General features: G+C 50.1%; 1 protein-coding gene across 15 annotated transcripts in view; it reads right to left on the reverse strand.

Annotated features, from left to right (window-relative positions):
* afdna (afadin, adherens junction formation factor a) overlaps positions 1 to 12,618 on the reverse strand; it is a 138,724-nt gene that overhangs the window by 43,574 nt on the left and 82,532 nt on the right. For 9 of the 15 annotated variants that reach the window (XM_082976872.1, XM_082976869.1, XM_082976862.1 and 6 more), the window contains 5 exons: positions 7,548 to 7,617; positions 5,676 to 5,767; positions 4,457 to 4,518; positions 2,296 to 2,501; positions 978 to 998 (listed from right to left, as the gene is read on the reverse strand). In XM_082976872.1, the coding sequence (XP_082832998.1) occupies positions 978 to 998; positions 2,296 to 2,501; positions 4,457 to 4,518; positions 5,676 to 5,767; positions 7,548 to 7,617 (451 nt within the window). The remainder of the gene's footprint in view (positions 1 to 977; positions 999 to 2,295; positions 2,502 to 4,456; positions 4,519 to 5,675; positions 5,768 to 7,547; positions 7,618 to 12,618) is intronic. The other 6 variants (XM_082976870.1, XM_082976865.1, XM_082976863.1 and 3 more) reach the window with 1 other exon arrangement.

Here is a 12,618-nt window from a genome sequence, read left to right on the forward strand (position 1 = left end):
AGACTTTCCCAGAAAGACTCACAGCTGTAATCGCTACCAAAGGTGACAATAATTTGTATTGACTCAGGGGTGTTAATATTTACATAAATAAAATATTTTTCTATTTAATTTTTAATACATTTGTAAAGATTTATAAAAACATGTTTTCACTTTGCCATTATGGGGTATTGTGTGGAGATGGGTGAGAAAAATCTGTTTAATCCATTTTGAATTCAGGCTGTAAGAACAAAATGTGGACTAAGTCAAGCAATATGAATACTTTCTGAAGGCACTGTATTTTACCCTGTAAAGCTGTTCTTGAACATCTCTAACATTTAGCAGAGATGATCAAGAGAAAACTATGAGGCGGCAGAAGTGCTTTAGAGCCCAGTGTCTGGTCTGTGTGATGAGTTAATGTCAACGTCCCACTGACACAAAGAGAAAGGGGATACACAAGGTCCGCCCGACGTGTCTCAGCCGGCACCGGCCCCTGTGTATTCCGCACTTGTCTATCCCCGCAACGAAACGACAACACCCCCCTTTTCAGAACGGCCACAGAACAGAACGCATCCAAACGAACGACGTTAAACCACAGACGTAAAATAAAAATAAAATGTAAAGGGAAAAAATTCAGCAAAAGAACAGCGGGGTTTTGTCGCTCATCCACACTGAAGTGCAGTAAAGCAGGAGGTCACATGACATTAATTAATATGTTGCCACAATTAGAAAGATTTGTTGGGGATGTTTTTTAGTACGACATGTTCCAGGTTGCTGAATGAGGGTTATTATGTTGGCGTTTTAGAGTCCAGCTGTTGGAGGAGGGATTATTTGGCGGTTTGGTTTGGTTGAGGGTTTTGGGGGGGGGGGGGGGGGGTTTCTGTTATGGAGAAAAGAAGCATGGAGGACTGAGCAAAGCTTGACTGAGCCGATAGAGGGAGAGACGGCGTGAGAGAGGTAAGAGAGAGTTCTCTCCCCTAGCAACGCGTTAGGTGTCCTACCTGGTCCCCTTCAGGAATCTCCTGTCACAGAGAGGTGAGGGGAAACAGACAGACAGACATCCCACAGGACAGAGAGAGACTGTCAACAACAGCCAAGGACAGAGATTGACACAGGCATGTCAACAAAACACAAACACACACACACACACAAACAATACATCTCTATAATTTAGGATGTTCCGTTTACAAAAAGTGTCTAGATGAGCTCTTTTGATTAAATGATCTCCTTTGATTAAGTTTCGGACGTTCGCTGCTAGAAACTGGCAGCATATACTTTTCCATGTATCGAAAATGATGTATTCTTGTAGGAGGCAGAGGCTGTGTGCAGATGTGATTATTTAAGGAACACAGCCTAACTATCCAATGTCCCTTATGGAGGTTTAAGACTTGGACTTCCAAAATCATCTGGATGAAAAGCACCTTTAAAACAGGATTTAAGGACTGTAATCCTGATACATGTAGGACTCATGGAGAGCAGTGCAGACATGGGGAGATTTCCCTAATGCTCCTGGTGTGTTTGTGCGTCTCAGACACTGTTAGTGTGTAGACAGATAATCTATTAATAAACAGACTACACTCTACATGGAAGTTGAGACTGTCTTTAGGGTTGCATATAGAGATAGGATGAGGAATCCTATAAGGACTGACCTGAATAACCACACAGCTTAGCTTCCTCTGAGACGGACAGCGTTATGTGTAGTCAGTCAAAACCTACTGGTTTTTATTGTTTTGGACTATTTTGGCCATTTTGTTTTTTCACAAAACTCCAGGGTTGGTGTCCCAGAGTATGGGTGTTCCTGCTACGCATTTGGGTTTTATGTGTTGGCTGAGAGGGCTTTTGGAACACCACAAGGACCCTGTATTTCAGTGTGTTCCAGGGAATTCATTTAAAGGGCCATGCCTTGTTTAAATCATTATGGAGGGGGACACAGAGACGCTGGACAGACAGACAAACACAACGTGGGATACGCATCTATACAAAGTATTCTCTGGAAATGTCCTGGATGAATAAAGTAAGAGATTACTTTGCAAGAGAAACTCTACTACTACTACTACTACTACTACTACCTAGTCAGCTATAATTCGTTTTGTTTTGGTCCTGGTACTCTGTATTTAGAGGGTAGTGGAATTAAGCAAATCAAAAGGAAAAACAACAAAAGGGTGCAGATATACGCTTCTTTGTCAGAGTGGCCCTTCCTCAGGGAACTGACAGGACGTGGTCATATATGCTCCAAGCCCTGGCTTCAACCCATGAATGTCCTGCTGATTTATAAACAGGAGAAGAGAACGAGAGAGCGAGGCGGCAGGGTGGACTCACCTGGATGACTCCTTCCATCATGCTCACCATCTTGTTGACGATGGCTATGACCTTGTGGGTGCGCTCTGAGGAACTGACGTCGGGCCGGTAGTGGCTGGACATGACGTAGCGACAGGTCATGTACAGTACGTAGGTGGGGGACAGCTTGAAGTGCACCGTGGAGCTGTTGGTGTAGTTGATGATAGCCGACAGAAAGGCATCTTCGGCTGGAGGGGGCAAGGCAGGTGACATCCACACGAGCACACACAGACAGACACACACACAGACACGCAGACAGGCAGTCACGCAGACAGGCAGTCACGCAGACAGGCAGTCACGCAGACAGGCAGTCACGCAGACAGGCAGTCACGCAGACATGCAGACAGGAGGGGATAAGGTGTGAGTTTACATGACATAAGCCAGGTGATATCAGTCCGGCTTTAAAGAAACTAGCTACACGTTCACCCAGGAGTCTGTGTGTGAGCTTGTTACAGTAGGGACTCAGATGGGCGTTGTGATAACATTGTCCCCAACCCTGTCTTCCTGGTTCCCCAGCAAGGGTTGTTTGTAGTGCATTGTGACGGCTGTGAGAGAGCAAACCCCCTCTATTGGAAATCAAAGGCCTCTGCTCTCTCTGCTCCCAGGCCAAACACATGAGCTCATAAAACTCAAAATATACAGTGACTGACTGAGCCCGGCCCAAGACTGCAGAGTCCACAAACAATGTTCGGCATATGAAAGAGCTTGAAAGGCAGTTAAAATGGCTTAAATTAATAAAGATATGCCGAAGGCTGGAGAGAAAGCCCATCCGACATGAAGTAGCATCACATGGGAAAACCATTACAGAGTTAACTGTTGGGTTAAGCTCCCTATTGATTAGAAGTGGAGGAGAGAGAGGGGGACGGAGGAGAGAGAGAGGGGGACGGAGGAGAGAGAGAGGGGGACGGAGGAGAGAGAGAGGGGGACGGAGGAGAGAGAGAGGGGGACGGAGGAGAGAGAGAGGGGGACGGAGGAGAGAGAGAGGGGGACGGAGGAGAGAGGGGGGGACGGAGGAGAGAGAGGGGGACGGAGGAGAGAGAGGGGGACGGAGGAGAGAGGGGGGGACGGAGGAGAGAGGGGGGGACGGAGGAGAGAGGGGGGGACGGAGGAGAGAATTCTTTTGGAACTTTGTGTAATGTTCATTTTATTGTTTATTATCTAGTTCACTTGCTTTGGCAATGTTAACATGTGTTTCCCATGCCAATAAAGCCCTTAAATTCAATTGAGAGATAGAGAGAGAGAAAGACAGAGAGAGATAAAGACAGAGGGAGAGAGAGATAAAGACAGAGAGAGAAAGACAGAGAGAGATAAAGACAGAGAGAGATAAAGACAGAGAGAGATAAAGAGAGAGAGACAAAGCAGAGACAGTTCCTTACCAAGTACAGGCTGAGTGACCACCAATTGGCAATAGAAACCGGCAGACATAAAAAGAAATGGCTACCCAAAGAGGAGCGTGTACGTGGTCACTGCACCACAAGGGAGGTAGAAACATAGATGCACTTTCTCCTTTACTGTGAGAAATATTCCTCACCACTGATAGAAATTACTACATTTGTTCAAAATGTTTACTTATTAAACCCAGAGGAAAAACAAACAAAAAAAAATACTCATTGGCGAAGGACCAACGGCTCCTTTTGCAGCTAGCTCTAGCGCTATCGTGCTAGCGTTAGGGCTAGTACAATAGCACTAAGGCTAGCGAGAGATAGCACTAGAGAGCTAGAGAGACCACATCAGTTGTCACAGCTTGACTAAGGCATGTAGGCATTCATACAGATAGACCTTAGTACCATAGAGGTCATAACAATGTGTGTAGTTTTACATAACACCATTTCACTCAATGTTAACATGACCGTGTTCAACAAAACATTAAAAGCCAGTTAACAGCAGCAGACAATGAATCAATACTTTCCACCCATTGATCTTTCAGACACTAGCTAAGTGCACTTATGGTATGACCTCCAGTTTTAAATAGACACTGAAAGCATCGCTCTGATGGAGTGTGGACGAGCCCATAGAGTTATGTTATGACTTTTACTACACACCAAGTATCAGAAAGAGAGGAATGGGAAGATGGGCACAAAGAGAGAGAAAGAGTAAAAGCCAGAAAGAAAGAGAAAGCCACAAAGGTGGTTGCAGTACTCACAGTTGTCCCTGAACTCGATGCTGGCCGGCAGCGTCAGTTCTGGGCTCAGGATGTCCTGGGACCTGCGGGAGGACAGAGGTGGTTCTCAGTGAACCAGCACAAGTAGGGCCTGTTCACCCCGCTGTCCACCGACGCCCACCTCTCCAGGGGTGTGCGTGTGTGTGTGTTTCCGTAGATATTGGTGTGTGTGTGTGTGTGTGTGTGTGTGTGTGTGTGTGTGTGTGTCCGTAGATATGAGCGTGTGCGTGTGTCCGTAATTGTTTTCTCAGAGCATCAGCTTCCCTATGCGTCAGAGTGAGCAGCCGTATTTGTGTGTGTGTGTGTGTGTGTGTGTGTGTGTGTGTGTGTGTGTGTGTGTGTGTGTGTGTGTGTGTGTGTGTACCAGGCTCAGTGGTCTGTATCATTGATGAGGGGACCCCAGTACAGCTCAGTGGTCTGTATCATTGACGAGGGGACCCCAGTACAGCTCAGTGGTCTGTATCATTGATGAGGGGACCCCAGTACAGCTCAGTGGTCTGTATCATTGATGAGGGGACCCCAGTACAGCTCAGTGGTCTGTATCATTGATGAGGGGACCCCAGTACAGCTCAGTGGTCTGTATCATTGATGAGGGGACCCCAGTACAGCTCAGTGGTCTGTATCATTGATGAGGGGACCCCAGTACAGCTCAGTGGTCTGTATCATTGATGAGGGGACCCCAGTACAGCTCAGTGGTCTGTATCATTGATGAGGGGACCCCAGTACAGCTCAGTGGTCTGTATCATTGATGAGGGGACCCCAGTACAGCTCAGTGGTCTGTATCATTGATGAGAGGACCCCAGTACAGCTCAGTGGTCTGTATCATTGATGAGGGGACCCCAGTACAGCTCAGTGGTCTGTAGGACCCCAGTACAGCTCAGTGGTCTGTATCATTGATGAGGGGACCCCAGTACAGCTCAGTGGTCTGTATCATTGATGAGAGGACCCCAGTACAGCTCAGTGGTCTGTATCATTGATGAGAGGACCCCAGTACAGCTCAGTGAGGAGAATAGAGCTGTGGCTGGCTCACAAGGCCTAGATGGAGATAAGGTGTCCGACAGACGGAGCGTGACAGAGTTATGACGTTATGCTCTCTAGGCAGCACCACAACAAACACATCGATCGATGTCTCTAGTAGCAGTTAAACTAACTATTAGGATTTAATTGACTACAACGGAGATTCCAGATTTGTGTGTCTCACCTGCTGTCCTGCTGCTCCCCGCGGATCATGGGTTTGACCATGCCTCTCTCGCTGCCGTTGGCTGAACGCTCCATATCCAGCTTACCTGAGCTCTGCAATGACACAGCAATACACAGTATGATGGAATGTTCTGCAGCCCACCGATGACGCTGATGGCACTATCATCCCTCTAACACACACCCACCGACACACTCACCGCAATCACATAAAAAAAGCACACGAGTAGTACAGACTAAAGTGGAAGGGCGACCAGCTGTATACAGTTGAAGTCGGAAGTTTACATACACTTAGGTTGGAGTCATTCAAACTCGTTTTTCAACCAAATTTCTTGTTAACAAACTATAGTTTTGGCAAGTCGGTAAGGACATCTACAAAGTGCGTGAAACACAGGTAATTTTTCCAACCATTGTTTACAGATTATTTCACTTATAATTCACTCTCACAATTCCAGTGGATCAGAAGTTTACATACACTAACTTGACTGTGCCTTTAAACAGCTTGGAAAATTCAAGAAAATTATGTCACGGCTTTAGAAGCTTCTGATAGGCTAATTGATATCATTTGAGTCAATTGGAGGCCTACCTTCAAACTCAGTGTCTCCGCTTGACATCATGGGAAAATAAAAAGAAACGAGCTCAGAAAATCTGGTTCATCCTTGGGAGCTTTTTCCAAACACCTGAAAATACCACGTTCATCTGTACAAACAATAGTACGCAAGTATAAACACCATGGGACCACGCAGCCGTCATACCGCTCAGGAAGGAGACGCGTTCTGTCTCCTAGAGATGAACGTACTTTGGTGCGAAATGTGCAAATCAAACCCAGAACAACAGCAAAAGACCTTGTGTAGATGCTGGAGGAAACAGGTACAAAAGTATGTATATCCACAGTAAAACAAGTCCTATATCGACATAACCTTAAAGGCCGCTCAGCAAGGAAGAAGCCACTGCTCCAAAACCGCCATAAAAAAGCTAGACTACGGTTTAAAACTGCACATGGAGACAAATATCGTACTTTTTGGAGAAATGTCCTTTGGTTTGATGAAACAAAAATAGAACTGTTTGGCCATAATAACCATCGTTATGTTTGGAGGAAAAAGGGGGAGGCTTGCAAGCCAAAGAACACCATCCTAACCATGAAGCACGGGGGTGGCAGCATCATGTTGTGGGGGTGCTTTGCTGCAGGAGGGACTGGTGCACTTCACAAAATAGATGGAATCATGAGAAGGAAAATGATGTGGACATATTGAAGCAACATCTCAAGACATCAGTCAGGAAGTTAAAGCTTGGTCGCAAATGGGTCTTCCAAATGGACAATAACCCCAAGCATACTTCCAAAGTTGTGGCAAAATGGCTTATGGACAACAAAGTCAAGGTATTGGAGTGGCCATTACAAAGCCCTGACCTCAATCCTATAGAAAATATGTGGGCAGAACTGAAAAGGTGTGTGCGAGTGAGGCGGCATATAAACCTGACTCAGTTACACCAGCTCTGTCAGGAGGAATGGGCCAAAATTCACCCAACTTATTGTGGGAAGCTTGTGGAAGGCTACCCGAAACGTTTAACCCAAGTTAAACAATTTAAAGGCAATGCTACCAAATACTAATTGAGTGTATGTAAACTTCTGTCCCACTGGGAATGTGATGAAAGAAATAAAAGCTGAAATCATTCCCTCTACTATTATTCTGACATTTCACATTCTTAAAATAAAGTGGTGATCCTGACTGACCTAAGAGAGGGAATTTTTACTAGGATTAAATGTCAGGAATTGTGAAAAACTGAGTTTAGATGTATTTGGCAAATGTGTATGTAAACTTCCGACTTCAACTGTATGGACACACATTGATACAGAGGACCAGGGTAGTTAATGTACCTTGCTGGCGGGGAGGGCCGTCCCACTGTGAATGTCCCCTTGCAGGTCAAAGGTCGTCTCAGAAACACTCCTGCGTGAAAGTTGGACAGAGAGAGAGAGAATGAGAGGGAGAAAGTGACAAAGAAAGAGGGAGCGAGGGACAGACAGGGGGAAGAGGGACGGAGACGGACGGACGGGGGAAGAGGGACAGAGACGGAGGGACGGGCGGGGGAAGAGGGACAGAGACGGAGGGACGGGCGGGGGAAGAGGGACAGAGACGGAGGGACGGGCGGGGGAAGAGGGACAGAGACGGACGGGGGAGGGGGGGGAAGAGGGACAGAGACGGACGGACGGGCGGGGGAAGAGGGACAGAGACGGACGGGGGAGGGGGGGGAAGAGGGACAGAGACGGACGGACGGGGGGGGGGGGGAGAGGGACAGACGGAGGGGGGGGAAGAGGGACAGAGACGGACGGACGGGGGAAGAGGGACAGAGACGGACGGGGGAGGGAAGAGGGACAGAGACGGACGGACGGGGGAGGGAAGAGGGACAGAGACGGACGGACGGGGGGGGGAGAGAGGGACAGAGACGGACGGACGGGGGGGGGGAGAGAGGGACAGACGGAGGGGGGGGGGGAAGAGGGACAGAGACGGACGGACGGGGGAAGAGGGACAGACGGACGGACGGGGGAGGGGGGGGGAAGAGGGACAGAGACGGACGGACGGGGGGGGGGGGGGAAGAGGGACAGACGGACGGACGGGGGAAGAGGGACAGAGACGGACGGGGGAGGGGGGGAAGAGGGACAGAGACGGACGGGGGAGGGGGGGAAGAGGGACAGAGACGGACGGGGGAGGGGGGGAAGAGGGACAGAGACGGACGGGGGAGGGGGGGAAGAGGGACAGAGACGGACGGGGGAGGGGGGGAAGAGGGACAGAGACGGACGGGGGAGGGGGGGAAGAGGGACAGAGACGGACGGGGGAGGGGGGGAAGCGGGACAGAGACGGACGGGGGAGGGGGGGAAGAGGGACAGAGACGGACGGACCGGGGAAGAGGGACAGAGACGGACGGACGGGGGGAAGAGGGACAGAGACGGACGGACGGGGGGGAAGAGGGACAGAGACGGACGGACGGGGGGGGAAGAGGGACAGAGACGGACGGACGGGGGAAGAGGGACAGAGACGGACGGACGGGGGAAGAGGGACAGAGACGGACGGACGGACGGGGGAAGAGGGACAGAGACGGACGGACGGACGGGGGAAGAGGGACAGAGACGGACGGACGGGGGAAGAGGGACAGAGACGGACGGACGGGGGAGGGGGGGGGGAGAAGAGGGACAGAGACGGACGGACGGACGGGGGAAGAGGGACAGAGACGGACGGACGGGGGAGAAGAGGGACAGAGACGGACGGGGGAGGGGGGGGAAGAGGGACAGAGACGGACGGACGGGGAGAGGGAAGGACGGGGGACAGAGACGGACGGGGGGAGGGAAGGACGGGGGAGAGGGAAGGACGGGGGAGAGGGAAGGACGGGGGAAGAGGGACAGAGAGCGTCAATAAGATCAGGAACAGAACTCCCACAAGGCAGGGGGACTTTCATTACTGGGAACACGACCCGAGTTGATATAAACACACAGTCTCAGATACAGCCACCTGCTGTCACACACACACACACACACACACACACACACACACACACACACACACACACACACACACACACACACACACACACACACACACACACACACACACACACACACACACACACACACACACACACACACACACACACACACACACACACACACATCCCAGGACAATCAACACAATGCCAGAAATCCCCTTTCATTGGCCTTATCACTGCAAATGAATGACTGGAACACATTTATCTAAATATACCCTTGCACTACATTCGAATTAAATCCAGCTAACCACATTAGTGGTGACATGCAATAACAGGCCGGGAGCCACGCAGTGTGGCTGTGTGAGAGAGCTGTCTGTTCTAAAGAAAAGGCCTTCGTGACTGTAGCCCTGAGGGGAATCGTGACTGTAGCCCTGAGGGGAAACGTGACTGTAGCCCTGAGGGGAATCGTGACTGTAGCCCTGAGGGGAATCGTGACTGTAGCCCTGAGGGGAAACGTGACTGTAGCCCTGAGGGGAAACGTGACTGTAGCCCTGAGGGGAAACGTGACTGTAGCCCTGAGGGGAAACGTGACTGTAGCCCTGAGGGGAAACGTGACTGTAGCCCTGAGGGGAAACGTGACTGTAGCCCTGAGGGGAAACGTGACTGTAGCCCTGAGGGGAAACGTGACTGTAGCCCTGAGGGGAAACGTGACTGTAGCCCTGAGGGGAAACGTGACTGTAGCCTCACTGAAAGCTGTGTAATTGACCATAGGGCACTAATACAGGATAACTGTGTTGCCACTTATTCAGTCAAAAGCCTTTTCAATCACAAACGTTCATACATCGTGCAAACCACAGTCCGTTTGAACTAAGTTGGTATCATTTGATTTCCATTACTGTTCAAAGCAATGGAATTATTGGATGCAAGCATGAGGTCCCATTGCAAACACGTGGCCCAATGTACAACAAGCAAGAAATCCACCAGAACCATCAGAACTGTCCCAAAAGCTATTCTCGTTGCCACCCTTTCTCCCACTCCATCGTTCCCTCTCTCCTCTCCCACCCAGACGTAATCCTCTCCAACATCAGGCCACAGCATTAACGGCGGATTAAGGCTTCCAGCTACATCCACAACCGTAAGTTCATTCACCAGCCAGCCCTTCATTCAGTCCAAATGTTACACATCAAGTCAACGTGGCTGGTTAAATTATCATGGGGATTCTGTCATTCGACTAAAAGCCCAGATATACACCGACTGAATGAACCTCTAATTACTGTACGGCTAACATCTAATTCAACAACACGCCACAGTCAGTCTCCGCTCGCCAAATGCACTCTAGAAGCCTAACGACTGATAACATGCTAATGTGGTCAATATTTTGGACGAGTCCTCACAGAACTACTGTCATTGAGGGGCTAGAAAGTCCTTCTCCAGTCATCTACTACAGTGTACAAGCCTCTGTGCTGGAGACCTACGCAGCTGAAGTCCACTTAAATCGACACGCTCTCCTCCTCTGTGAGACGGAGCCGAGATCCCAGGCCCTTACCTTCCATTCTTACCATAAAGGTCTCTACTCTCACTTACCTGGCGGTGAAGGACCCACCGGAGCTGTCCCCTTCCTGTACCCGCTGTGCTGCTCTCTCTCTCTGGGTGGAGTAGGGTGCATAGTGAGCACGGAGGCTGCGTCAGTGATCGGTATATATATATGCGTGTGTGTGAGGCTGCTGGTCATCCCTCCCTCTTCAATGACAAGGCACTTCAGGCCACACCCCAGCCAGCCAGCCAGATTAGAGAGTCCCTACAACAGCCCCGATGAACCAGTCCCTCACATGCAATAACCCCACCCTTTACCCTTTAGCACGCTTTTCTCCTTCTTGGACTTTCTCTCCCTCTCTTCTCCCTGCCTCCTCCTCTCTCCTCAGCTCCCTCTCTTCTCCCTGCCTCCTCCTCTCTCCTCAGCTCCCTCTCCTCAGCTCCCTCTCTTCTCCCTGCCTCCTCCTCTCTCCTCAGCTCCCTCTCTTCTCCCTGCCTCCTCCTCTCTCCTCAGCTCCCTCTCTTCTCCCTGCCTCCTCCTCTCTCCTCAGCTCCCTCTCTTCTCCCTGCCTCCTCCTCTCTCCTCAGCTCCCTCTCTTCTCCCTGCCTCCTCCTCTCTCCTCAGCTCCCTCTCTTCTCCCTGCCTCCTCCTCTCTCCTCAGCTCCCTCTCTTCTCCCTGCCTCCTCCTCTCTCCTCAGCTCCCTCTCTTCTCCCTGCCTCCTCCTCTCTCCTCAGCTCCCTCTCTTCTCCCTGCCTCCTCCTCTCTCCTCAGCTCCCTCTCTTCTCCCTGCCTCCTCCTCTCTCCTCAGCTCCCTCTCTTCTCCCTGCCTCCTCCTCTCTCCTCAGCTCCCTCTCTTCTCCCTGCCTCCTCCTCTCTCCTCAGCTCCCTCTCTTCTCCCTGCCTCCTCCTCTCTCCTCAGCTCACTCTCTTCTCCCTTCCCTTCCTCTAATACACTCTCCCTGCCTCCTCCTCTCTCCTCAGCTCCCACTCTTTCTCCTTCTCTCTGCAGAGTTAAATTACAAGATGGCTCCTCCTCCTCCTCATGTCCACGTGGCATCCGTTTCCACGGCAGCGGGGTGGTCAACTACAGGCCTCAAGTCACATCCCACCCCCAGGGAATCACACACACACACACAACCTTCACAAGGGTCAGAACCCTGGAAATGGAATTCAGCAGCGCTGACTTCTCTGATGCAGAGACAGAGAGCAGTAGAGCCATAGCCAGAGAGAAGTTACACAGCGGTGGGTAGGATACCTGACAGGATATAGGCTCGGATCAAAGCTTCAATTATTAGAAGAAATCCCATGCACCGAGGTGTACTGAGCCACAGAGTTGTGGACCTGAATGACTAGCAGGACGGCCATGGCTGGGTTACAACGTCACAAGATGCCTGCATTCCAAATGGCACTATTCCCTTCATAGTGCATTCGTTTTGACGAACGCACGACGCACTAAAAAAACGAGATTATAGGAAAGACACCGAAAGACAACACAACTTACACACTACTACTCATATCCACATATCCAGTTAAATTAGATCTTTAGAAAGAGAAGTGGTGTGTGATTATGTGATTTAACTCGTTTTTTTGCCTGAGTAACCTCTGGGAGCAGAACATTCCACCATGACATGGCTCTGCACATAACTGAGCGAAGCATTCAATCTGTTTTTGGTTTGGGTACCGTGAAGAAACCCACAGTGGCGTGTCTGGTGGGGTATGCATGTCAGACTCTGTATAATCTATTTGCGTACACTTCAAACAAAGTGGTTAGGCATTTTCAACACAAACGTTTCTTAAAAGACTCGGAGAGAAGAACAGTACATTTCTCCTCAACCAGGAAAGACCATCACGCGCGTCGTTGATGTTAGTTCTGTGTGTGCAGCTTTTGCTTTGAGCCAGCTGCAGCTTTGCTAGGTCGTTCTTTGCGGCACCTGA

Source organism: Salmo salar, chromosome 06, assembly GCF_965601325.2.
Source record: "Salmo salar chromosome 06, fSalSal1, whole genome shotgun sequence".
Classification (NCBI taxonomy): Eukaryota; Metazoa; Chordata; class Actinopteri; order Salmoniformes; family Salmonidae; genus Salmo; species Salmo salar.